The sequence below is a fragment of the Aquila chrysaetos genome, chromosome 2 (genome assembly GCF_900496995.4).
Source record: "Aquila chrysaetos chrysaetos chromosome 2, bAquChr1.4, whole genome shotgun sequence".
NCBI lineage: Eukaryota > Metazoa > Chordata > Aves > Accipitriformes > Accipitridae > Aquila > Aquila chrysaetos.
In genome coordinates, this window is record NC_044005.1 from 4,687,370 (window position 1) to 4,712,411 (window position 25,042).

The 25,042-nt window shown below is 51.4% G+C and overlaps 1 protein-coding gene across 6 annotated transcripts in view; it reads left to right on the forward strand.

Moving 5' to 3' along the window:
* Window positions 1–25,042, forward strand: part of SAMD4A (sterile alpha motif domain containing 4A) — a 107,434-nt gene that overhangs the window by 50,923 nt on the left and 31,469 nt on the right. For all 6 annotated transcript variants that reach the window (XR_003926135.2, XM_030033987.2, XM_030033998.2 and 3 more), the window contains exon 3: window positions 12,401–12,919. Coding sequence is in view for 5 of the 6 variants with exons in the window: in XM_030033987.2 (XP_029889847.1) it covers window positions 12,401–12,919 (519 nt within the window). In the remaining variant the exon portion in view is untranslated. The remainder of the gene's footprint in view (window positions 1–12,400; window positions 12,920–25,042) is intronic.

The window sequence follows — 25,042 nt, forward strand, 5'->3', positions numbered from 1 at the left end:
ATGCCGGAGGAGCCGCGCCGACGGTTGGGGATGACTGATGGCGCGAGGTGTCGGTGGAAAGGAGGGGAAAAGGGGGATGTTCTCACTCCGCTGAACTTCCTTCCTTTGTGTTTCCTATTAAGCCGAGGGAACCGCGCTGATGCGGCTGCTTTTGCAGCCTTCCAAGCTCCGATTTAATTGTGGATGATTTCATCCTGGCCTTTTTATGTTGAAGCCAGTGGCCTGCGTCATGCAGCAGTGAATTTAGGCAGATTTTATTTGCATGTGAGTCATTGAGCTTTTCCAGCTGAATGTCACCAACTTGGAATTTTTGTCTGATTTTGTTGTTGTTTTTGTCTCTTGGTGTTTTTCCACCGGGCTTTTTCCCTACCCCTCGCTGCCTCCAAGCCCTGTCCCTCCACAACCCCCCCCCCAAAAAATAGGAAAAGGCTAAATGTGAGTTTGAGTTGGCAGTGTGAAAGGATAGGATTATGAATGTTCGGGGAGGCGGGGGAAAAAGGATGCTTTATGTCGCTGGGAGGGAAGGACCGAAGCCAAGTCAAATTGAGGGCTCTAATTTGGGAGCGGTGTTATTACAGGTCAGAGGGAGTCAGTTACTGGCTAAATTGGGAGAGCTGTCACATGCAGGAGCTGTAAATGCTGCTCACATGGCTGGGGCACACAGGCTCTTGGACAACTCGGTTTGATTTTGTTGACAACGCTTAAAAAAAAATAATTAAAAAAAAAATCTGTTTATTTTCCCTCAAAATATAGGCTCCGTAGCAGTGGCCCTCTGCCTCCGCTGCCTGCTAGTCCCAGCCCTCGCCTGCCCTTTGCACAGAGAAGTTTATAAATAGAGCAACTCCTCCATTATGTGCAGCTTCAGTCTCTTTATTTTTATACTGGAATCTGTTCAATGATTAACAGTTTAAACCATGTGCTGTATATCAATACCTTACATACCCTTCATAACTTATTTTTAGTATTTTTTTTCCCCCTTCTAAATCCTTTATCCATGTTAGGCAACACAGTTATGACACTCAGATAATTTTTTACCATTTTTTTTTTTAGCCTTTGAAGAAACTTATCTGCATTTCAGTTGAGCTTTTGCTAAAAGGCTTTTTGCAATTGAAATTAAGAAGTCAGGGGAGTATTTTCTCTGTGCCTGTGGTTGTGCCTGTAGTCTCGTTGCTTAAAGCCAGGAAGATTTGGACGTTTTTGTGGATTAGGCTCAAAGAAGAGATACAGAAATCGCTCGTTTTATTTCTCTGGCTTCCTGCGTCGTAGGAAATTCCACTAAAAATCTGGATTTGAGGGTGTGCGGCGGCATATGAGCAATATAACCCCAACGTAAGTGAAAGCAGGCATTTCCCACCTGTGCCCCCACGTCCCAGAAGCAGCAAAACCAGCAGCGTTTTGCCGTTGCTCAGCTCACGAGCTCCAAGAAGTGACGGGACTTCTGGAAGCAATCTGCAGCCCCCTGTTTAATTATACTTTTAATCCTCGTTGACCCATCCCGTTGCCGTGGGCCAAGCTGCCTCTGCGGGCCGGCTAAGCTCAGCTAACATTGCATGGCAGCCGACAAAAGCCACTTGACCCAGGATCTCATCGGGATATCTTTGTCCATCAGACCTGGCACGGCTGCTGTGATATTTCTGTCTCCTTGATGCATGCACAAGGGCTGATGGATTCCCCTCCGCTCCGCTCCACTGTCCAAACGGGACAGCATTTTGGTGTCATTTCCACTGCGATAGCTTTCTTCCACCCACCCTGTATGGATGGTGCTCCTGCTTTCTGCTGCTCTCCTGCACCAGTGGGTAGAGGTGGAGAAACCCCTCACCCGATGGTGTCCACACCGTTGATGGTGCTTTTGCAGTTCTGCACGCTCTCTGTTGTCAGGTGCGACCCAGGCACTATTTTCCTGCAGTTTCAAAAGACCATCCTCCCCATCTGAGTCTTGGGAGCACGATGCCCCTGATGCCCAGAAGCCTGTGTGCTCCACCAAGTAAAGAGAAACCGGTGCTGTGAGTCCTTGTTGGGTGTCAGGCTGGCTTTGCCCTTCAGGACAGCTTCGTAGGAGGTTGGTTGGTTTGTCTACCAAGCATCTGTCTTCCTCCTGGCCTTTGGGTGAGAAGCAAGGAGATGGTACCTCATCCTTGCTGATGCCCCATCTGGCTCTGAGCTCTTATTTCTGATGCTGAACCATTTCCCACGTTTTTCCCACGTTTGTGGGATTTTTCACTCTTGTTTCACACCCGTTGGCACCGCTGTCATCGATGTAGTCATCAGTCCACGAGACCATGCCGGCTGGACCGTGGCTTGTGAAATCAGTGAAACAAATCCATCTTCCCCAAGGTGTTCTCCATGCCAGTGCCAGGCACATCGCGTTGAGGAGCTCAAATGCTGTCGTACATACAGTATAGGTTCCCTTGGCACCTATGGGGCTTTTGATAAGGTTTCCCAGCGTATCATCTTTGCTCTGAGTCAGTGAGATGCTCTCAATGTTCCAAAGCTCTGCACTAAATTAAAAGTCATGTTGCTAGGGAGTGTTGTGATAATATATGGTATTACGCTCCGTAGAAAAAGTGTGCAACAGATCCAGCCTAGAAAACAAATCCATAAAAACGCCCATCAGATGCACAGTATGAAAATTGAGTGTACTTCAGCTTGGTATTAAATATGTCATGGAAAAAGACTCCCGCTCCTTCTGAATTTCCTGAAAGTCTGCTTTGGGCTGAAAACCATAGTGGCTGCAGCCAATTTAGAGAAGGAAAAATCCCTGCTCTTGTTGCTGTCTGCAGAAGCATGCTTAATGATCGTGCCATGCGATTCTCCAGTGCTAAAAATATATTGCTTCTGGGTTTGTACAAACAGCCTCTTAATAACTGGAGCTCTGGCAAGCTCACGAGGTAGAGGGGGAAAATAGTGTCAAAAATGTGAAAATCTTTTTTCTTTCTACTCACTCCGCAGCACAGTAGAGCCGGGCTGTTCCATCCTTGCGGCTCTCAGCATGAATTAAGGGATGTTTTGTTGAGGGACCTCCCAGTTTGTTCTGCTTCTGACCAAAATAATGGGCATTTTGCTCCCTTTTGAGTTTACAACTTGGATGGAGAGCGCTGAGCTCTCTGCCTTGCTGCTCTATCTGCTGGCAGGGTTTCATCAGCCTATTTGGGGTGATGGGATGAGGCGATCTGATCAAGGGTTGTCTTTGAGGCTGGCTTCAGTGCCGAAATTCCCAGCTCTTGCTAGCGCTGTTCCTGCTGTGACATCAAGAAGTGCAGTCCCAGCTTGAGATGCTCAGCCTGGAGACATCCTTTCCAGCCATTTTCTTCCACACAAGGAAGGGACTGATGCTACAAAACGGACACTTGACAGGGCTGCCGTTGCTTTGGACGGAGCGGGGAACTGCCAGTAATAAACAGCTGAACTTGCTGCCCAAGGAGAACTGCCTTTAAAAGGGCAAGGAGTCAAGTAAGGGCTCATGTCTTATCCCCCACAGGGGTTTTGGGGAGTTTTTTTGTTTGGGTTTTTTTTTTTTTTTTCCCAGAAGCCACATGTCATATCGTCGTCACCTGCTCCTTAGCCTGGCTTCCCAAGTAGAGTTGCAAGAAATTGGCTGTTCTTCAACAGCAAAGTGCATTCAAGATGCAGCAGCCAGCTCCCCGGTGCTCATCCATGTCCACCTCACCTCTGCATCAGGCTACCTTTGTTTCAGAGCACTGCCCCGCAGGGACGCACCTTTTATGAAGCACAGAAAATAAGGCCAACGATGGCCAACGTGCCTCTTGCAACCCAGCTGTGCGGGCAAACCCATCCATGCTGCCTTGGCAGTGGGTGTTGAAGAACTTTCCCGTTGCACGTGGAGGGGATGCTGGGGGCAGTTGCAAGACGGTTGTGTCTTTTGGACAGAATTGTATTGAGTGGTTAAATTCGCATTGTTACCTTTAACAAGTCAAAGGGGTATTGCGTAGTTAATCTACGTGGAGCTTCTTAATCTCGGTCATTAAAGATGGAGAAGACGCTCCTTTGTGAAATCCTCTGTGCTCCTGTCAGTGCTGAATCCTGTGGTATAATGAGAAACACTTTGCTTTTGATGGGTGTATGACTCTTGCCTTTGTTTTTCCAAGGAACCAGTATTGCCTGCAGCGGGGACTTCCCCGGCCACCTCCTTTTGCAGGACATGCTGTGCCTATTGCTCCATTTTTATGGCATCTCTTCCCTGCATCCACGCTGGTCTGTTCACCTTCCCTCCTGCTTGGAGTTTCTCCGCAGCAACCGCTCGGGTGGAAAAGAAACATTAGGGAAGTACTTAATGTATTTTTAGTCTCTAAGAATGGGCTGTAGCTGCTGGAAACACAGAGGAGAGCCAGCACCATGTGAACCGATAGGTTGCAGCTCATCACCGGCAAATTTTCCGTCGAGCGCTGGTGCTCCTTGGCACCGTGACGGAGCCGGTGTGCAAGGTGGGTCGTGGGCGCTGGAGAAGGGAGATCGCGCACGTGCCTTGCGTGATACGAGGCGCAGATTGCCATCTCCGTGTCCTCTCCTCATGGGTGCCGATGACCAAAACGTCCTTCTGTCCTTCAAAGAGGTCGTCTACACTTAAATCTGCACAGAAGCTGACCGGCTAGGGAAAGGTGGAATTCAGTAATTGCCTTTTTATATCTCATTATAGATCAAAGATGCTGGGGTTGCGCTGAGCCGTGCAGCCACCTTGGGCCTGGAGGTTCATAGCTGTCGGGGTGGGTGCTCTGGGAGGGAAAGTGCAGAGCCCCACTTACCACAAATAGCAGTCCCCAAGCCCTCCTGGTGGTGTCCAGGGCTTGTTTGCAGAACTTTTGGCTTTTCCCAGCTCCTAGCCAAGGCTTGTTACAGGGAAAGAGCTTGGCCACTACTTCCCAAACTTCTCTCCAAGTTGGGCTGCTAGACCTGCACAGGAGGGAGCGAAAGCAAAAAGCCAGCTGAGAGGTTTTCTTTGCTTTTCCTCTGCCAAATCCTGCATTATCCACTGGGACGAGTGGTTTCAGGGACCTGGGAAGAAGCGGTCCCCAGGTTGCAGAGCTGGCCTCTCCCTCCCGCTGCAGCACGGAGACACGGGGGATGCCAGGAAGCCACGGGTGCCGGATTCAGCAGGCGCTGATGCTGTTTGGCACGGCTCCTGTTGCCTTCAGACATACAGGATTAGGTCCTCCCGCTCCGTGCTGAGGTCAGCTCTAGCGCAGGCATAAATTCAAACCCGTTTGAGTGCAGCGGGGGGAGGTTGATGGGGTTTACACACCGCACTGCAGCCTGCCGGCCCGTAGACGTGCTTAGAGACATCACCGGTGTCTTCTTGGCCGTGTTAGCTGTGGTTTTGCGTTGATTTGGGTGAGACGAGGAGTGGGATTCAGGTTCACCGGCATTTCAGCGTCAGCTTGCATCTCTGTCTTTGTGCAATTGGCAGGTCTGCAATAACGTTTATCGTTGAGATTTTTTTCCTTTAATTAGCATCGGTTGCAATAATGAAAAGGCACATGCTGAAATTCTTATTATTTGGCCTCTCGTGGAGGGGAGAAGGCTGCCAGGTTTAACAGCGAGGGTATTGATGTGCTTTGGATGGGGTACAGAGAGGGTTTCCAACAGGGTTCTCACTTTGTTTTCTTTAATGTTGGTCTTTTGAGTGAGGCTGATTTAGGAAGAGAATGATGCAAATTCACCCAAACGAAGTATTGTGAATGGGTCAGCGTGTAGGTGCTAATTACTGCAAATAATAATTTAAATCCCTTCATCTGGAAACACGCTGTAGTTCACCTTTAGTCGAGCTGCTGCGGTGGGAGCCAGGGCAGAGGTTCGCATCCACAGCACCACTGGAGGGAAGATTCGTCTGATAGGTGGTGGGGAGTTGGACCATCTCACAGACCAGTAAACCCAGTTGCAGGAAGGCTGCGACTGGCAGCGACCTACCCTTGGTCGATACACTCACTGCAAATTCAGAGTTGCGGTTGAAATCTCTTCATTTTTTGCTCTTCTGCTTTAACCTAGCTGCAAACCACCCTGTGTGAGATGGAGTATGGTCCCTCCACCCCACTCATGCTTCTTACCAAGCCAGATAAGACCTGACTCACACGGGTGCTGGAAGTCATAGAGCCATCAGAAGTGTTGGTGTGGGCTCAAGATTAGTGAGCATAGAGCCACGACCTGTTAAGAGACAGGACATTTAGCTTCTGCTGAGCTTAACCAAAAACAAGAGTGGAAGGTTACTTGAGTGCTGAGTCCTGAGTACCTTCACTTGAGAAAATGCAGGACATCAAGGAACTCTTTAATTCAGACTGGAATTTATCTGGAAGCTGAAGCCACATAAATTCAAGCTTAAACCTGATAAATTAAATTGGAAATGAAGGCAAACTGAAGTGCTTGGGAGACATTGGAACAAATAGCCAGTAGATGTAGGGTTGGGGTTTGTCTCTTGGTGGCCATTCACTGGGAGATGACATTTTGGCCAAACAGAGGTTGTTGGGCTGCGTTCATATGCCGGGTCAGGTTTCTTGACCCCTTTTGCCCTGGTGAAGACACCCGTGCAGCTGTAATAGGTGTTAGATAGCAGGGCTGACTCTGGCGATGACCTCGGTTACCGCACATTTGGGTGATTTTGATGGAAGCAGAGCATCTTGCATGCATGTGTGGAGGAGCTGGCAGATAGTGATGTGCTGCTGGGTCTTTGTGCGGCAGGAGGAGTCCCGGCACTGATTTTTCTGCCTCTGCCGAAAAAGGGGTGCCTCCACGTAGCTCAGCCCATCGCCCAGAGCCAGTGCTGCATCCGTAATCCAGGAAACGGCAAACAATGGGAACCTCTTCTGGGAGCTGCCTCCTGCAAAACCTTCCTGCAAGCCCAGAAATAGCCATCGCTTGCACCAGGGCCGCTGATTTCAGGCTCACTTTGAAGCAGTTGCAAGCTGCCTAAGCATGGATTGGATTTCTGGTTTGCTGTTGGCAAGACGTGAAAACCTTGGTGTCATCCATCCTTAGGAGGGCTTGGTTACCGTCCAGGAGCACCAAGTTTCTCTGTCCAATCCCTAATGCTGCAGCATGTCACTTTGCAAGATCAGGGATCCCAGCCTAAATTTTTGGTCCAAACTCCCATTTTTTTCTCCCGAAGTACATCTGAGAGTGTCGGTCCATTCAGCCCTGCTGTGAAGGTACTCTGTTTGGTGGGTGCCCTTCAGATGTGCACATCTAACTCTTAGTCGTTTCTTGCTTGGACAAATTATCTGAATGGGCTTTTGAGAACTTTTTATGGAAAAAGTTGTTAAACTGAAAACAAGGGCATAATAAAACAGTAATTTAAGAGCAATTTACTGACAACTGGAGCCCTTAAATGCACTGACTTATCATTGTGGAGCAATGATACCAAGCCTGCTATTTGAACGTACTCTCTGTCACTCGGAAAATCCTTGGGCAGCTTTTAAAACACTTCCAGTCTTTAATTGTTGTCCTTGTTACTCATGATAAGCTGTTGTCTAGCTCATAAATTACACATCATTCATCTCGCCTGCTTCGTCAAAAACCCCCGTCAACATATTTGTCTGCTTCACTTGTGAAATGTGCTAAGTCGTATATGACAACAGGAGGATAACCCAATTTCTGCCTTCAAAACGAAAAGGTTTATCTCGGTTGGGGTTGGTTGGTTTTGGGGGTCTTTTTAAGCACTTGAGAGGTATCCGGCATTGCCGTTGTTCCTTGGAGACATCTCACCTGATGAGACACACGCGTTCATGTGCCTGTGCTGACAGCTCCTTTTGGCCATCCCTCTGGGCAGGGTCGGCGTTTTCGAGGTAGGGGCCAGAGGTCTGTTTGCAAAAATCAAAAATAGAAGAAAAAAACAGGCAGTTAGCTACCTCAGGGTTTCTAAATGCAGGCACCAGTGTGCCGCCTGCATTGGGTTTTGCAGGCACCCACAGGGACTGTGTGTATCCTTGCCTTTGTCCATCCAGGCTGGCTTTACCTTTGGAAAACTGCAACTGTTCCCAGTACATCATCAACAGCTTCAGGAGCTCCACGTGCCTCGCTAGTGGTTGAAATAACCCAGCCGTCTATCAGGAGGCAGGTTCAAAGTAAAGGCAAGGAGGTCCTTCACGCGGTGCCGTGTTACGGGTGGATCTGTTGCCACCAGACATGAAGGGTTTAACAGTTTGCAGGGATCCAGAAGCCATTGAGCAGATTTGTGACAAAGAAATTCGATGAGCACTTATTAAATTGACAAACATCACCTCTTTCTCAAGCCAGAAAACCCCAGGTTCGGGGGTAGTATTGGACCTATTCATAGCACAGCACGGGTTTCAGCCTTGGAAGCAGGACCCGGCTATATTTGGTGCTATATTTATCCGCAGGCACTTGGCACATGCATCAGCTGTGCTGTATGGCAGCAAAATCATACAGGTTAAGAAATCCTACGTTAGAAGGTAGTTTCACATCCCACCTTCATTCAGCCTCTCACCCAAGAAAAAGAGTCCCATAATAAAAATTGGAATTTTCTGCTTCGGGGATGCCGGCAGCTCCCATCCGTTCCCAGTACAGGGGTCACTGGGCTGGGATGGGAGCTGGCTCCTTAGGGTGCTCACGGTCAGTTGTTATTTTAGCTTATCGCCAAAAGGAGATGTCGGTGCAATGACAGCAACAGGCAGGACAGGGATTTGGGGGACTTTCAAAGCAGCGAGGTGGAGTTTCTAACTCGGGGGCTTTCTCTACGCTCAGATTTGCCTGCTGCACATATCAATAGTTTTGCCATCCCGTAGAGCAGCGAAAGCCTTGTGACCGAAAGCATCAGGCATCCTTGAAGCAGCACCCGGGGGAACTAATGAGGCTGTAATGTCATTAGTGCCTGTGACCCCATACACCACCGCAGATAGTGTCCCGGGACCCTGAGATGTGGGAGCCCAAAACGGGGCCACATCCTAACCGCGGCTGACCTGGGGGGGCTTGGTCCGGCAATGAAGGGTGAGACATCCCAAATGATGGGGAGCTGAAGCGGAGGCTCCTGCATTCGGGGAGAGGGTGGAGAGGGGCTTTGGGGGGGTCTCCGACCCCTCTTCCCCTGCCCAGAAGCAGCTCCAGCTTTCCTTCTCCCACACCGCCCTCTCCAGATCCCTTTGTTTTCTGGCAGATAGGATTAAGCCTGACCTTCCGCCCTGCCTCGGAGAGAGCCAAACCTCTTTCGGATCTAATTATTTTCCATTTTTGTTTAATTGTGCACATCCTGCTGCTGGCTGAGAAGGAGAGAGGCTCCTGCCCGTGCCGGGGCAGGGAAGGACGCCCGGCCCCTCGCCAGCCACGGGCTTTTGGATCAACACTCCATCTTTTGGGCTTGTGATTTCAAACCCCCCAAATCTCTTGGAGGTCCGAGGCAAGTTTCCCAAGAAGCGGCTCTGGCACCATCCTGTGTTTCTCCGGTGGTGACCTTCACACTCAGCCTGCCCCTGTGCGAGGAAGAGGAGTCCGGCCATGGCCATCTGCCTTCCCCATCCTCCTCCTCCTCCCCTGCACCCAGTTTGCACCGGGCTCTGCTTTTTCTGCATGTGTTTTGCTACCTAGTTCCTATGTACAAGTGGCACCAACTTCTTTTAGCGGTGCATCGCATGCCTCTTTTTTAATGATCTTTTGCTTTCTGAGTGTATCGTCTGAGCTGCTGCAAAGTCCCACAGCCTCTCCCCACAGGTGGTGCCGGGCTGGGGTTTGGCTGGGCCAGCCTGAAAGCGCTGCCGAATCGTCCCAACGGCAATGGTAAAATGTGGGGGTGATAAGGGAATGGATGACATCCCCCTGCAAGAGGAGGGGGAGAGAGAGGGGACAAAGAAATCAGATTAAGCACGACAGGAAGCTTTGCCTGTCGCAGTTACATCTGCATATGGAAAATACAGAGATGCTCTGGTGGACCTTGACTCCCACTACGCTCGTGTATTTATTACAGCTTCACTGAGGTTGAGCGTTGCTTTTCCAAATCCCGTTTTTTAGCACCAAAACAACCTCACAGCATCTCCGCGGGCACAGGAGCGCACCCGCAGTACCAAAACTCGCTTCTGCTGCAAACGAAGCGGTTCCTTCTCCACCCAAAGCTGTGCCACGCCGTGTCCCTTGCGCCTCTCGGCACAGCGGCACGAGATTGCTCGGGCATGCCGTCGGGAAGCGGCTCTGGAGGAGGGGTGGGTCTGCAGAGAAGTAAATACCGCTGCAGAAAGTTCCAGCGAGAGCCGTCGGCGTTTCCAGCAAGCCATCTAGTGGCTTCCTATTAAAACGGTTGCACGCCTTGAAACTGGGAAGGCGAAGCCGGAGGGATGAGCGCTGCTCACCTGATGCGCGGGGTTTGGTCCTAACTGGGAAAAGGCCCTACTGTAAGAGCCCTCTTTTGGGTGGTGGGAGGGTTGGGTTAGCTGCGTGGGTCTTCACAAGAGCAAATGTGATGGGTGATCCTCCAGGTGGACATCCAGATCTTCATTTCACTGGTGTGGGTTCGGTTACCCTAGCTCAAAAACACGTGAAGGGTGTAGGGATAATCAATGATTTAGAGCAGCTTCCTCTCCAGTGTGGACAGGAGACAGCAGATAGGGAGGGAGAACGTAAAGTTTTGGGGTTTTTTTTAATAACATGAGAGCTCAGGGCATCTTATTTGGTGAAGTTTTGGGCAGTGGGGTGTAAAGTCCTTTTTCACCAGATGGTTCAGTTGTGGCACCCTTAGGCACAGCCTGCTACAGGGACTGAAAGTTTGAAGGCTTCATAGAGGGATTTGGTAAACGCTGGAGGAGAGACTGACCTGGGGCTGGGAAGCGTCAGTCGGGTGGTTTAGGTAGATCCTCAGCTATCCTTGGCTGGTGTTTGTATAAGCTGTTCAGAAAAACTTCCAGTGATGGACATTTCACAACATCTGTAGGCAATCTCTCCCTGCACATCACCTGTAGGAGGTAGTTTCTTCCCAGCCAACCTCATTCACCTTTGCTGCAATTCAAACCTACAGTCCCCAGGAGACATGGAGAGCAGCTTGTCCTCACCGGTCTTCACCTCTCAGACAGATGACAGGGTGGCTGGTGCAGTTTTTATGTGCAGCATGGCATTTTGACTGATGTTCAGCCTCTGATGCTTCCTGACCCAGACTCTTCCCCGCCTGGTACTGCACAGTGATTTGTTCCTACCTGCATGCAGATGTTTGCACCTACTTGATGCAGCTGTTTTTTTCTGACTTTTCTCCAGGTCTCAACATTGTTTGACTTCTAATCCAGTTTTCTGGAGTGTTTTCATTTCTCCTAGCGTGATACCTGCACGTTGAATACATTTATCACATCACCCGTATCACCGATGACATACTGGGTAGTGTCACGGCCAGGACAAGTCTCCTTGCTCAGCACATCCTCCCAGTCTGACGGTGAATCACCAGTAACATCTCTCTCCATATGGTTTTCTGATGAGTTGTGTGCCCACATTAGAGTAGTTTCGCCTGAGCGTGTTTCTGTGGTATGCTGCTGAGGAAGCCATGTGCGGCAGCACCTAATGAATATCAAGATATACGGCGCTGACTGCTTCTCCAGCTATTCACAGCCCAGTTACTCTGTCGCAGAAGGAAATTAAATTATTCTTGACAAATTGGTGTCGGCAGTCACTTATCATCTTCTTATCTTCTAAGTGCTTACAAAGAGCTTGTTTCATTATTTGTTCCATCAGTTTTCTAGGAGTTCGAGTTAAGCGACCAGTTTGTAATTCCTTGGCTTTTCCTTTTGCATATTTTTAAAGCTAAACCCTATGTTTGCTTTTTTTCTGGTCTTCTAAAACCTCTCCTGTCTGCCCTGAGCTAACAGAGGAACAATGAGTAGTTCTGCGGCTGCTTCAGCTGAGCCCTTCCCTCAATACCTTTGGGGCAGCTTATCGCACCAGGCTGGCGGATGGACCAACGCCCTGGTTTGGTTATTGCCCTCCTGCTGGGATGCTTCTTCCCTTCACCCTCTGTGGCTCTTGCCTGTGTTAGCTCATTTGAATCTTGACCTTTTCCATTTTCCAACCAAGGCTTTTAAAAGGTTAGGTTTACCCATCCAGTGCTTTTGTGTAATCTGCAACGATAGAGAAAATTTGGGCCAAATCGTGACTTTGATTAACATTAGGACAACAGCAGTGGAGCTGTGTGGCCGTAAAGGTGGGTGTAATTTGGCTTTTTTAGTGATTCTCAGGAGCATCTGGTAACTCTCAGTGCCCAGTTCGGCACACCTTGCCGTGACCTTGCTTTTCAGAGAGCGGTGACCCCCCTGCCTGGGAGATGCTCACGCAGTGGCATCACTCATGCAGGCATCCCTTTGGCATGTTGTATTTACCTTGCCAGGGTCTGTTTATTTCTTTATTAGCTCTGTTTGCCGATTTCTCAATTCTCTTCTTTTTTTTTTTTTTTTTTTTTCTATTCCTTCAACAGGAATCATTAACCAATGGCAACAGGAATCCAAGGATAAAGTGATTTCTCTATTGTTAACCCACCTGCCTTTACTGAAGCCCGGAAACATCGAGGCAAAAGTCGAGTACATGAAACTCTTGCCTAAAATCCTGGCCCACTCGATCGAACACAACCAACACATTGAGGAGAGCAGGCAACTGCTGTCCTACGCCTTGATACACCCCGCCACCTCCTTAGAGGACAGGAGCGCCCTGGCCATGTGGCTCAACCACCTGGAGGACCGCACGTCGGGTGGCTTCGGCAGCCAGAGCAGAGGTCGGTCGGATTCGGTGGACTACGGGCAGACGCATTACTATCACCAAAGACAAAACTCCGACGACAAACTCAACGGATGGCAAAACTCTCGAGACTCGGGCATAAGCGTCAGCGCTTCCAGCTGGCAGGACAAAAACCTGGCGTGCGAGAATGGCCATCTACCCCTCTACTCCTCCTCCTCCGTCCCCACAACCATCAACACCATCGGCACTAGCACAAGCACCAGTAAGTACCCACGGGAAGCTCTGGGGACGGCCACCCACGGCCGCTCTTCACAGCACGGTCCCCCCCTATCCCGCTAGAAAATATTGCTTTGCCGTGGTTAGCAGAGGGGCTAGGTTCATCTGGGCCATAGAAAACTCCTTTTTTTTTTTTTCTTTCCCCTACCTGCTTTTTTATTTCCTGCCTGTCTTTTTATATTTTTTCTCTCTAGTCCTGTGGGATTTTAAAGACCTGGCAGCTGGAGAGGAGGGAAAAACAGCCAAGCTGTAAGAGCAAAAAATGTGCGTTATCAAAGGGAGCCCTTTTTATTTGATGTAGCTCCATGTAGATTTGCAGTTCATGTTTCAAGTGTTCCTAAAGCAGGCAGGGAGCTGATGCTTCGTGTCCAAAAGTGAGCTGGGGAACTTGAGGCAAGTCCAAAAATCACCTGGGGACTTACTGGGAGGAAATGGGATTGGGGCCCCGAAGCGCAGGCATCGTTTTTGGAAGCAGGGCTGGGATCCACGGTCTTCAGGGCGTATCTGAAAACGTTCCCTTGTATCTGCAGCGCTTAGAGGTGTGGAGCTGATGGTGATCGGGGGGTTTAGATGCACGGTCCTCAGTGTTTTCCGGGAGCATTGGGTAGCTCCTTCCCCACGGAGGCCCTGCCGGGCTTTGATGGATGCGGTGGATGGTGCAAAGCCCAACCCAAGGCTTGGACGCTCCGAGACGCTGCGGAGCACCGTGGCTGGAGATTTATCACTGGTTTTGTGTGAAGATGTAGTGCAGCTATAACTGCTCTTTTAAAGCGGCCGTTGATGCCTGCGAGCCATCCTTGGGCGAGGAGGAGCAAAGCATCTTCTCAGCGGGGTTCAAGAGCTCCTCTGCCCACCCGTTCCCTCTGTGGAGGGCTGTCGCGCCTGCCTTGCTGTCACCTTGGGTGACTGCCGCTGTCTCACCTGCAAGGCTGGACGTCCTCCTTCGCTTTGGGGCGTTCAGGAGATGGTTGGCATCTCCCTATATAGAAGGGATGCAGAGAGCGCTTCGGGGAGGAGAGGCTTCTTGCGGCGAGGGCGGTGGCTTCTCTTATCAGCATGCAGAAAGCCACAGTTAAATAGCTGAAAGCTTTAAAATGGTCACTCAAGGCTTCTGGGCTTTTCTCTCTCCTGTAATAAGTGCTTTTTTTAGGTGGTGTTTCAAATCGACAACGGTATGAAACGCAGCTCTGGGTTTATTGCTGTAGCACCCTGGTCCCTGCCTCTCCGGCGTCCATCCTTGCAGGCAGCGCTGCCTGCCCTGCCGCATAGGGTTTTAGCAGAAGGGTCTGAGCTTCTCCACCGACTCTGAACATCATGCCCGTCCTGTCCCCTGTCTGTGAAGCCCCGGCTGCTGCTGCCATGGGACTGTGTGATATTCGGCTTCTCCGAGAGCCGGGTCCCTGCGCTGCGGAGGAGAGCTGTTTCAGGGTGACCAAGCTGCATGGGAAAGGCTTAACAAGGAGGCAGGGTGAGAAGAACGGTGAATGTATTTGCAATGGATCTGTTAAACCTCTCCAGAGATTGTTCGGGGGAGGGTTCTTCCTTGTGGTTTTTGCATGCCAGGCGGTTTAGAGGCTTTGTACACCGGGGAGGCAGTGGGAAGAGATGACTTCGGAAGGGATCTGGTTCCTCACGTCGAGATCTGGAAGCAGGGAGGTCTGATGGGTGCAGCACGTTAATCATTGACAGCGGCTGGAGCTCCGCAAGATGCGTTAGGTCTTGAAGGACGCTTTTCAAAAACCCTTTTGTGTTTCTTTGAGCCTTTTTGCACTCAGACTTATCTCTTAGCAGAAGTAGCGACCCACCTCTTGCCCAGCAGGGTCCCCAAGTATTAGCAGAAGGTGCCGAAACCCAGGCAACAGCTGAATTTCTCAGCAGTGCCCGAGCTGCCGCACTGCTGAGGTTTTTCCTAAATTCTCCAGAATTAGGTGTGCACAGCACTGGAACAGGAGCGTTTGTGGGTCTGTCAGCAGGGGCTGTACAGCCCTGTACTTTACCCTGGTCTTTTGCTGGAAGACCACGTCCCTCCTCCATCTCTGTCACTCGCTTTGCCACGGCATCCCCTGCCGTAAGCCCCGGCGCGGGAGCCCTTGCCCGGTCCGGTCCTTTGCGGCATCCTGCAGTATCTGCTTTTCGTGGCACCAGGGCAGCTCGCTCGCACCGTCTTGCTCCGAGCTGCAAGATTTATAGAGTCCATATTCGGGGAAGCTTTTCCCCAAGCATCACACCATGGCCAACACGTATTTCTGAGGCTGAGTAGCTTTGCAGAGGCATCTGAACACATCTTCAGCCCGGTCTAGTCCTAAATGTTAAGCTGTTGTAACTCCTGCTAACGTATTTTGGTGGCAGCATGTTCAGACGACCTGCGCGCTGAGCTGGAGACGACCCGACCACACTTCATGTGTTAGTTCATAAGCTTCCTTAACGCAATATTTGCTCGGACACAAGCACAGTAAGTCCACAGACAGATGCTAAAAAATAAACACGGCTGTCAGCCTTTGTCCCAGCCCCTTGAGTCAATCAATATGTCTATTAATCTTTTATTCCAAAGCAAAGCCCTCAAACCGTTACTGTTTGGTTAGGTTTTAGTGTTATTATTTTTAAATTCTCCCTCTTACTTGGAGGTGTTTATCTGGGCAGGGGCTTAATCCAGCAACACCCTGCAGGGCACAGCCTTCCCCAGCCCGTCCCCGCAAAGGCACAGTCTGTTCCTCATGCTGAAATGGGGCAAAGTCTTTCCCGGAGGAGTAATGTGGTGATCTTGCCCGAGGTACTTTCTTCTGGTATTGTGGCATAATTAGGTGTAAAGCTATTACGGCATAGGGTTTAAATATGGGTGGCTGGAGCTCACGTGACAATTTGCTTTGCGCTGTCCTTGTCTTTGACTCGACCTAGACCCAGGCTTTGAGACTTGGTTCAGGCTTGGTTCATCTCCAGCTCTCTCTTAACGGTGCTGGCCGGTGTTAGCCAAGGCTTGAGGAGATGTTGCTGAGTCCTCCAGCCTTTGCAGGGCAAGACTGGAGAGCTCTGAGGGAGTCGCTCTGGATTTACACCAGTGATGGTGATCCAGGAGCGGGACCAGCGTTGTAAGTGATGGGTTTGGGTCCGGAGCGATCTGAGGGTACGGACTCACCCAAAGCGATGGAAGTTCATGTGCTCCTTCCCATCCGCTGCATCACCGTAACTGCTTTCTCAGCCCGTCCTGCAGACCTTGAGCTGCAACTTTAAACCAAGCTTTAGCGTGCCGGGAGTAAAGGTAGCCTTGGCGTGGGCTTGGGAGCGCAGGTGGGCAGGAGGCCAGAGCTGCTCCAGGCGCGGTGGGACGGGGTGAAGCCCAGAGCTCTGCGGCCGGGTCAGGCGGCGGTTGCAAAACGCCGGGATTGCACAACGCCTTTGCAGCGGAGACGGGACCTGGCAACTCTGAAAGGACAGAAAACAGCAGCTGGCTTTCAAAGCTGCAGACCAAGAGCTTCTTGCATGAGAGCCCCAGCTCCTTCCTTTCCCCTGTGTAATTGGTTCCACCTGAGTACGATCTGACTGCATGCCTTTGGTTGTCAAATGGAAGTAGAGTGTAGCTTAACCCTCTGTTTTCCACCCTCTCAGAAGGGAATATGTGCAGAGGAGAAGGAGGGTCTGCTGTTAAATACGCTTGTCCAGTGCTGTGAAGGTGGGGTGCAGGTACACCGGTCTGAACTGGACCGTAAGGTCTGCGAGCGAGAAAAGAGAAAGAAAAGCACAAGGTTCGGCAGGAGCGATAGCAACTCCAGTTGGCAATAGCGAACCTGTTGAACCACAGCTAAAGAGGTAAGGATTTGGTTCCTGGCTCTGACATGCATCTGCTGGACGAGTGTCTTGGTCCTCTGCTCCCAGTATATAACCTGGGGATGACAGTATTACTTTTTTTATCAATGTATGGTGAGATTTTCCTGTGCTCTCACCTCTGGTGTGGTGCCAGGGCACTTAAACTCCCCGTGGAGAGCAGGTTCCCAGGGGCAAGTCTCTGCACAGGGCCAGAAGGTCTTGGTTTTACTGCGGGGGGCAACAGTAACTTGCCCCAAACATTCAAATTAAGAGCCAGATGTTGCAGGCTCTTTCTGGCAGAGGAACGAAGACCTCCTTATGCCAATACCTGCCCAGAAGAAGAGGCAGCTCAGTGCCAAGCGCAGGCAGCACTTCAGCCAGGGCGAGTGTCTCCAGTGGTCACCTTGCCTGGGGGACAGGAGCTCTGCCCAGCCTCCGGATGGGCTCTAGTGCTGCCGTAACGCAACGGCACGTCAGGTTCCCCGGTGGGGGATGGCCCCGGAGAAAGTAAGCAGAGCTTGGTCTTACTGGAACCTTGCGTGTCTAGGAGACTATCTCCTGTCTGTGCTTCTGAAAAGAGGAGGAGGTCCCCGGGCTGGTAATGGTGGTATCTGAGTGCATGACCGGTGGTGCCCCGCAGTCCTGTCCTCGGGTGAGCACCCAGTGCGTCCCTGGTGTGCGCGCCCTGGGTCGCTCGGAGCGGCACCAGTGCCTGGAATTACGGTGCGGGTGGCACCAGGGGACGAGGTGATGGTGTGCATCACAGATCAGTGATGGATAGATAGGGTCAGAGACCTCGCAGAGCAGAAATCCCAGGCGCGGCGGCCGTGTTCATATAGGAGAGACGTCGCAAACTCTTTGGTATTTCCGTGTCGCTGCGCTGCCTGGATTCCCCTGTGAGTGAACAGAGAGGTCCTTGGACCAGCAAAACTGTTTGCCAGTCTGCAGCCACCCTTCCGCTTCTGCACGAATGGGAAAGATGCCGGGTGCTCAGGCCTGCTATACCCTTCCCATGGGACTCTCTGCCAGAAAACTGATGTTGTTTGTCTACGAGAAGAGAGAGAAGGAGAGAGAGCAGGGCAATGCAAGAGAAATACTCTCCGGTATAACCTCCTTGTCCTGAAAAAGAAAAATCTCTGATCTTGTCCTAGAGCTGAAGAGAAGGAATAAATCAGCATACTTCCTTCCATGCATGCCAGTCTGGATTCACAGCTCTCTCCCCTGCACCTGCCAGCTCTCGAGAAATGCTTACGTTTCAGAGTCATGCTCAGGTGGCACCAGCAAGACGTACTGGTGATCACACTCCCCGTACCACAAGAAATGTAGAGATACTGGTGGCAGCAGGGCACCCTGCAGAAGGAAGGACGGTCCCGTGGACTCTTACATGAAGATCCTGCCATTCTGGGAGGGCTTTCGGTCATGTTGCTCTTTCTCAGAAGAGACTCAATCCCAGCTATTGCCCTACAGGCAGATCTGCAGCTACTAAACCGTATGTCGGCGTGTGTGTGCATGACGTGGCTTGCTGGATTTTGCCTACATTTGCCCCAGTTCTGGAGTCCCTAGTGGGAGAGCAGATGAACAAGATGGTGGAGCTCTTCCCCGGGTCATCAGGGAACTGATGAGGTGGAAGAAACGGCAGCAAGAAAGCACTTGTCATGAATGGAGTGTGGGTTTCCTAACTCTTCCTCCCCTACACTGTTGTGCAACAGCTCACTGCCTACCACCGGAGGTGACCCTGTCATCGTACCCAGTATCCAAACTGAGCTTGATAACGGAATAACGGCATGTTTTAACACGCAGGACCACCCTGATTTGCGTTAGGTTGATGGGCAGCTTGCAAGTACAACGCTCTCCTCTGTGTAGATTTGCAACGACACCTGAAGGGGATTGTGTGTCCTCAGCCTATGTTTGATTTACGCAGGGCGACACGTTTCCTCCCATGCAAAGTTAGCAAAACATGCCATTTTGCTAGCTGAAAAATAAAGAATGCAAAAGTCTTCATAAGTTTAAAATAGTGAAGCAAACAAATGTACTGTTCTTGCTGGGGGGGATTAGCTTTGTACTCGGGAATTGCCTTCAGAAACTTGTTCCTCAGTTGGCCGTGCTGTCTACTGAGACTTGGCACCCTGGCACTCATCCTGCCAGGTGGGGATACTTCTAATGTTTGCTTTTTGTCTTGTTTACTGGTGGGCTGAGAAAAGCTCATTGGCCTTTATTACACTTGAGCTTTTTGGAGGTGGTAGACAGGGGCATTTGTTGTCTTGCTCATGCCCTCTAGTGTTGCACGTAACTGTTGGAGAACATTTCTAGGAGTCACCTGCTTTGCCAGGGTCCCATCGCTACAGTGTCTTGCTAATTCTGTAGCTTAAAAACAGAGCTGTTGTACAAAAAGATAACGTGAGCAAAGTTCTCGAGTCCGTGTAGAATACACACCAATACAACAGCAAACGGAACTGAGAGTGAGGACAGCATAGAATCGTAGCATCATTTAGGTTGGAAAAGACCTTTAAGATCATCAAGTCCAACCGTAATCTTCTACTCCAGCTCTGAACAGCAGATACAGATTTCCTGGCCCCTCTATAAATTCAAAGCACTTGGTCCCTGGGAGATACGGTCCAAGGACCCAGGTGATACGGACCAGGCTCTGCAGACCATCACTCAGCAAGCAAGGAGATGAAGGGTCACCTGCCCTCAGCCTGGAAGCCTTGGAGATGGTAGCGGTGGTGGAGGACAAGAGCGAAGGCCTTTTTGGGGTGTCAGCAATGCTGGGGAAGACCTGCTACTGCTCTTGAGTGGTCACTGCAGAGCTGTTTTATGGCCAACATCCCTTCCTGCTGTTGAGGCCGCTCCATTTGCCGTGTCCCTCACCCTCTGGTTAGCAGGCAGGCGTCCAAAATCAAAACAGAGCAAGCGGTGCCCATTCTCCGTGAGCTGGTCTGCTGGCCAGGATGTTTTTAGTTGATGGGCCAGCTACGTGTGCTCATCTCACCATCAGCCCAGCTCCCACGCTGCCCAGACATGGTCTTCAAGCGGGGCAGCCAGGTGAACCATCCCACCCTGGGACCACTGCAGCCACCACGGTGGTCGTTGGCTGGTCGGGTGCAGGGAGGGAGACTGCACCCCACGGGGTCTGTGGGATCCAGGCGTGCAGCAGCAAGATACGGGCTGGAAGAATGGGTTTGTCTAAATGGAAGACATCAGGGCAGCCCCATCATACGGTCCAAGTAACTAGTGCTGGGATGAGAGGAAATGGTCGCAGGTTGTGCCAGGGGAGGTTTAGATGGGGTATTAGGAAAAATATCTTCACCAAAAGGGTTATCGAGCACTGGAACAGGCTGCCCAGGGAAGTGGTTGAGTCACTGTGCTGGTTTGACTGGGGTAGAGTTAATTTTCTTCATAGTAGCTGGTATGGGGCTATGGTTTGGATTTGTGCTGGGAACAGTGTTGATAACACAGGGATGTTTTTGTTACTGCTGAGCAGTGCTTAAGGAGTCAAGGCCTTTTCTGCTTCTCTCACCACCCCACCAATGAGTAGGCTGGGGGGGCACAAGAATTTGGGAGGGGACACAGCCGGGACAGCTGACCCCAACTGACCAAGGGGATATTCCAGACCATACGACATTGTGCTCAGTATATAAAGCTGGGGGAAGAAGAAGGAAAGGGAGGATGTTCGGAGTTACGGCATTTGTCTTCCCAAGTCACCGTTACGCGTGATGGAGCCCTGCTTTCCTCGAGATGGCTGAACACCTGCCTGCCCATGGGAAGTGGTGAATGAATTCCTTGTTTCGCTTTGCTTGTGCACTCGGCTTTTGCTTTACCTAGTAAACTGGCTTTATCTCAACCCATGAGTTTTCTCACTTTTACCTTTCTGATTCTCCCCCCCATCCCACTGTGAGGGAGGTGAGTGAGCAGCTGCATGGGGCTTAGTTGCCGGCTGGGATTAAACCTTGACAGTCACCATCCCTGGAAGGATTTAAAACACATGTAGACGTGGTGCTTAGGGACATGGTTTAGTGGTGGACTTGGCAGTACTAGGTTTACGGTTGGACTCAATGATCTTAAGGGTGTTTTCCAACCTAAATGATTCTATGACTGTATGATTCTGCGATCTCTGCTGTGCACTTGCTCGCAAGGGCTCAAGGTGAAGGTGCTTGAAGACATTTTGGGCAGGAAACTTCTGGTCTGTCACCTTTCAGCATCCGTGTTGCTGTGTTCAGTGTTTCCTAACCCGGTGTATCGAAGCGTCTTGATGGACTCTTGTACTTGAGCAATGGTCAGAACGTGTTCTACCCTTGAGACTACAGTTTAGCCGCCCCGGCGCTTACCGTTTGTGCTTTGAGCCTGTTTTGCCACGTTCCCTTCACCTCTTTGCTCCCAGAGGGTCTCTCTTCTCTCCGTGTCTTTGGCCAAAAGGGGGGGTGAACGACAAAGGGCAACAAGATGCTGAGGTCCCACCTGCAGTGCATCTCCATGGGGGTTTTAGACTGTCATCGAAGCCCATCAGCCTACCCCTTGTCTTCCCAAAGACCACGCTCTGCACTGGAAGGAAAAAAAGGGGGGGTGGGATTTACAAGGTGACACAGAGCAACCCGTCATCCCTTGCCGAACACTTGGCTTTGGACGTTGTCCCCAGGCTAACGTCCGGGAGGGTGCCTCTCCTGTTCCCGTTCAGCTGGGACTTGGTCTTCACAGGTAGCATCGCTCGTGGGGATGCACAGCCATGCAGCTTTCGGGGCAGAAGAAAGAAGTTTCTTGCCAGCAGCGGTTGACTTTGGGGGGATGTGGATGACTCTGGGGGGATGAGGTCAGCAAAGCAGAGCTGATGTTACCCCAGGCATCGGAGAGCACAGAGATGGGGATGAGGTCCTCCCCGCCGTGCCCGCTCTGCTCTCAGGTGGGAGCAAGTGACGACGGGGGGGGCATGTGCGCAGCCTGCAGCAGGCGTTGCTTGTGGTCTGCGCGCCGATCCTGCTGTAGGCAGGGTGTCGAGCGAGTGATGGATACCTGCTTGCCAAGCGGAGGGAGTAGGCAGGGAAGGGGGAACGCGTTTCCCGCGAGCACGCTGCAGCGAGCGGGTTTTCGCATGGGCAGCGGGATGGCTCTTGCGGTCCTGCCTCTGCTCGGCCCCTCGTCAGCCGTGATGCTCCGAGACAGAGACGTCACCGAAAGGCGGAGGGGTTCTACTGGGGTCCCAAAGGGAAAGAGGGGAGGGGACCTCGACGCTGGGCTCAGCGGTGACTTGTACCGGGGGGATGCCGCGGGTGGCACATAAGCACGCGTGGATGTCACCGGTTGCTTTTGGCTGCTGGTAGGTACGGACCCGCGCGGGTGCTCCTAAACCAGCCCTCGCGACACCGAACGATGCCTCTAGGCACTTAAATAATCCGTGTAACCTGGCCTGCCGTAGCCCTAGGAAACAGCCCTGTTGGCAGGGAAGCGGCGATGGGGGGGTGGTCTGTCTGCGTGGCCGGTGAAGAGGAGGGGGACCACCGGGTGCCAGCGGGTGACACGTGGCTGTCCCTGAAGAGGGCATGTCACCCATGCATCCCCTGGGACCGCACCGTTACTTCTTCCAAACCCGGTATATGCGGGGTTTGATCCTTGTGGGTACCCACGCATCCCCTTTACAGGGCACCGCTCCCAAATTCACGTACCCTACTCACAGAGCGACGGCTCCGCAGCTTCCTGGCTGGAACGAGGCCACCTAATTTGGGAACCTCTATTCCAGCAGCACCCGGGGACGCTCCCACCCTGTCGGCTCGTGAATTCCCGGCGCAATCACCAGCCGTAAGCGCTCGGGGCAGGGACTGCGTGCCCTGGTTTTGCATGGCCGTTAGCGCGTGGCTTGTCCATTGGCAATGGGGGGTAGGACACCATCCTTGAGCTGCAAGTTGGGGTGGGGGGAATTTGAAGCTTGCGGCTCCAGTGCCGCCTCTGCTTTCCTTACAGCCGCCTGGGTGTCTCGGGGAGGGGCATTAAGACAGAGCAGCGGTGGTTTTGTGCGTTATCCTACGGTCCTTGGGATTTCTGTCGCCAATGAATCACGCTTCTGACCTGGAAGCGCCGCTGGAGCCGCCAGCGCAGCTGATTGATGCTCTCCAGGCTGTGGAGCAAAGTCAGACATCCCCAGTAATTCTCTCAGACCCCTCAGCAGTCTCCCATATCGGTTGACCGGGAGGTTTTGTTGATGGATGGACCCTCCTAGTCCCGACTGTATTTTACCAGCCGCCCTGGTGCCTGTCGGATACCAGCACAGACGACAGTGAGCTGTGGTTACTCATTGCACAGGAGCTTCTTGCTCTCCCGAGGGAAGCTTTGCTTTTCCCATCGCCGCGGGAGCGCCCGTGGGTCCCCGTCTGCAGTTTGCATCACCGCCGGAGCCACCATCGGCGTGGGGCCGGGGGCTCCGGCTGGGAGCCGGGTGGTACCCAGGGATGCTCCTCAGCATCTCCGCTATTAACTTACGTCTGTAAAATGCCTGACAAGTAATGCTTCCAGCTGCCTACAGCTAGGGAATGCTTTCACCAACTCGCCCCTGGGCTCCTAGTTGCCAGCAGGCACTTTTGGGGTGCCCAGCAGGCAGCTGCAGAAGGGGAGGAAGGGTCCATGCTGGCAGAGGCATGCATACCCCCCTAAAACCCTTTTTGCTCCTCCACGACAGCCTCCCGATGCCACCTTTCCCCAGCCTTCCCTCGCAACGTCACGAAAATCAGATTTGTGATGTTTTTCTGAGCATCTTCGTGGGGCGAGAAACCCCCGGAAAGGATCGCCTTTCCGTCGCTCATCCTTTGAAACCATGCAGCTCTAGGCTTTGGCAAGTAAAGAAATGGAGACAGATGAGCTCTCCTTCCCCTGGCCGTCAAACAGCAGCTGCAGAGAAATGGCAGGAGGGCACCGAGGAGGGAAGGGAGGGCTGGGGTTTGGATTTATCCGAAGCAACTCCAGTCTCCTTCCCGACTGCACGGGGGCTTGCTGTGTTCTCCTGACTCAGTAACATGCTGCTATTTAATTAACTTTTGACTTCTGGTTTAAAGGAGCAGTGCACAAAATAGTTATTTACTTCATTTGGAAATTCTTTTAATCGTTACCATAATTATAGCTTCCTCGTCTTTTTTTTTTTTTTTTTTTTTTTGGATATTTTTCTTAGCAGGGGGAAGGGAGGGATGGAGGGGGAATATTTGCCGCTCTCCTTGTGGTTATCACATCCTTCAAATTACTAAAAGAGGCTGGGATAATAGGTCTGGTGATTATATATAGGCACCATCTGCTCTGTGGCTGCTTCCTATCAAAGTGCAGTTAGGAGAGTGCAAGAAGGATATTTTCTCTCCAGCTATATTAAGACTCTGTTTCCATCTCGGCTCCAAAGCAAAGCTCTCTGCATGCAAATGGATCAAATGCGCTGTAATCAATGGCTCAGTTTTGGCAGCCTTGAAGCTGAATTTTTTTTTTTTTTTTCACTTTATTTTCCCCTCAAGTTTGCTGTTCCCATTCGTTATGCAATTTTATTCGAGGCTGGTTGCTCTGCATTTGATGTTTTCTTGTAACCATAGTCCCCCCCCTGTTTGCTGAGCAATATAGTCTCGTGTTAGCCGGCGCAGAGATCTGTGTCATAACTCGAATGCAAGGCAACATCTGAGCAATCAAGAGGATGATGAGGGCAGATTTTTAGGATGCATATGCTGTCGGTATGTAGAGGAGGTAGAAAGCTGAGCTGTGTTAATTTGGGGCAATAATGGGAAAGAATTAATACGTGTTTTATGATGGCAGCTGTGGCTATCCCATTGCTGCTGGGGACTTTTGGGGAGCATCGCAGAGCTTGGTACTTGTGCAATACGGGGAGTCATGAGGTGTCCCTGCTGAGCAGTGCCTTTTGCATCTTCTCATGTGGGGAACTGGATACTGCATTTGCCCCTCAGTACCCTCGGAGACCCAACAGGCTTTTCTTCTCTCCTGGAGCGGGTAAGATTTTATGCTCTTGGAAGGAAAAGATAGGGGAGAAGGAATAAGACATGGCCAGCCCAGACAGAGGGTGCTTGGGATTCCCGAGAGCCGGAGGCCAGAGGAAGCCGGTAAGGCTGAAATGCAGAGGAATTTGTCTTGCGAAATCCGGGCCATGGTGCCTACGAGAGAGGAGGACTAAATGGCTTTTTTGAATGAGTGAAAGTGGGTAAAAAGAGACAAGGGAAGAGAAAAATCCCAGATAAGTCGGTGAGGATAGAAGAGGCTACAGTGCTGTAGCAAAGTCCTGTTTCTTTCTGGGCGAAACTTCCCCGACGATGGTGGGGTGATGACCGCGGGGCGTACATCA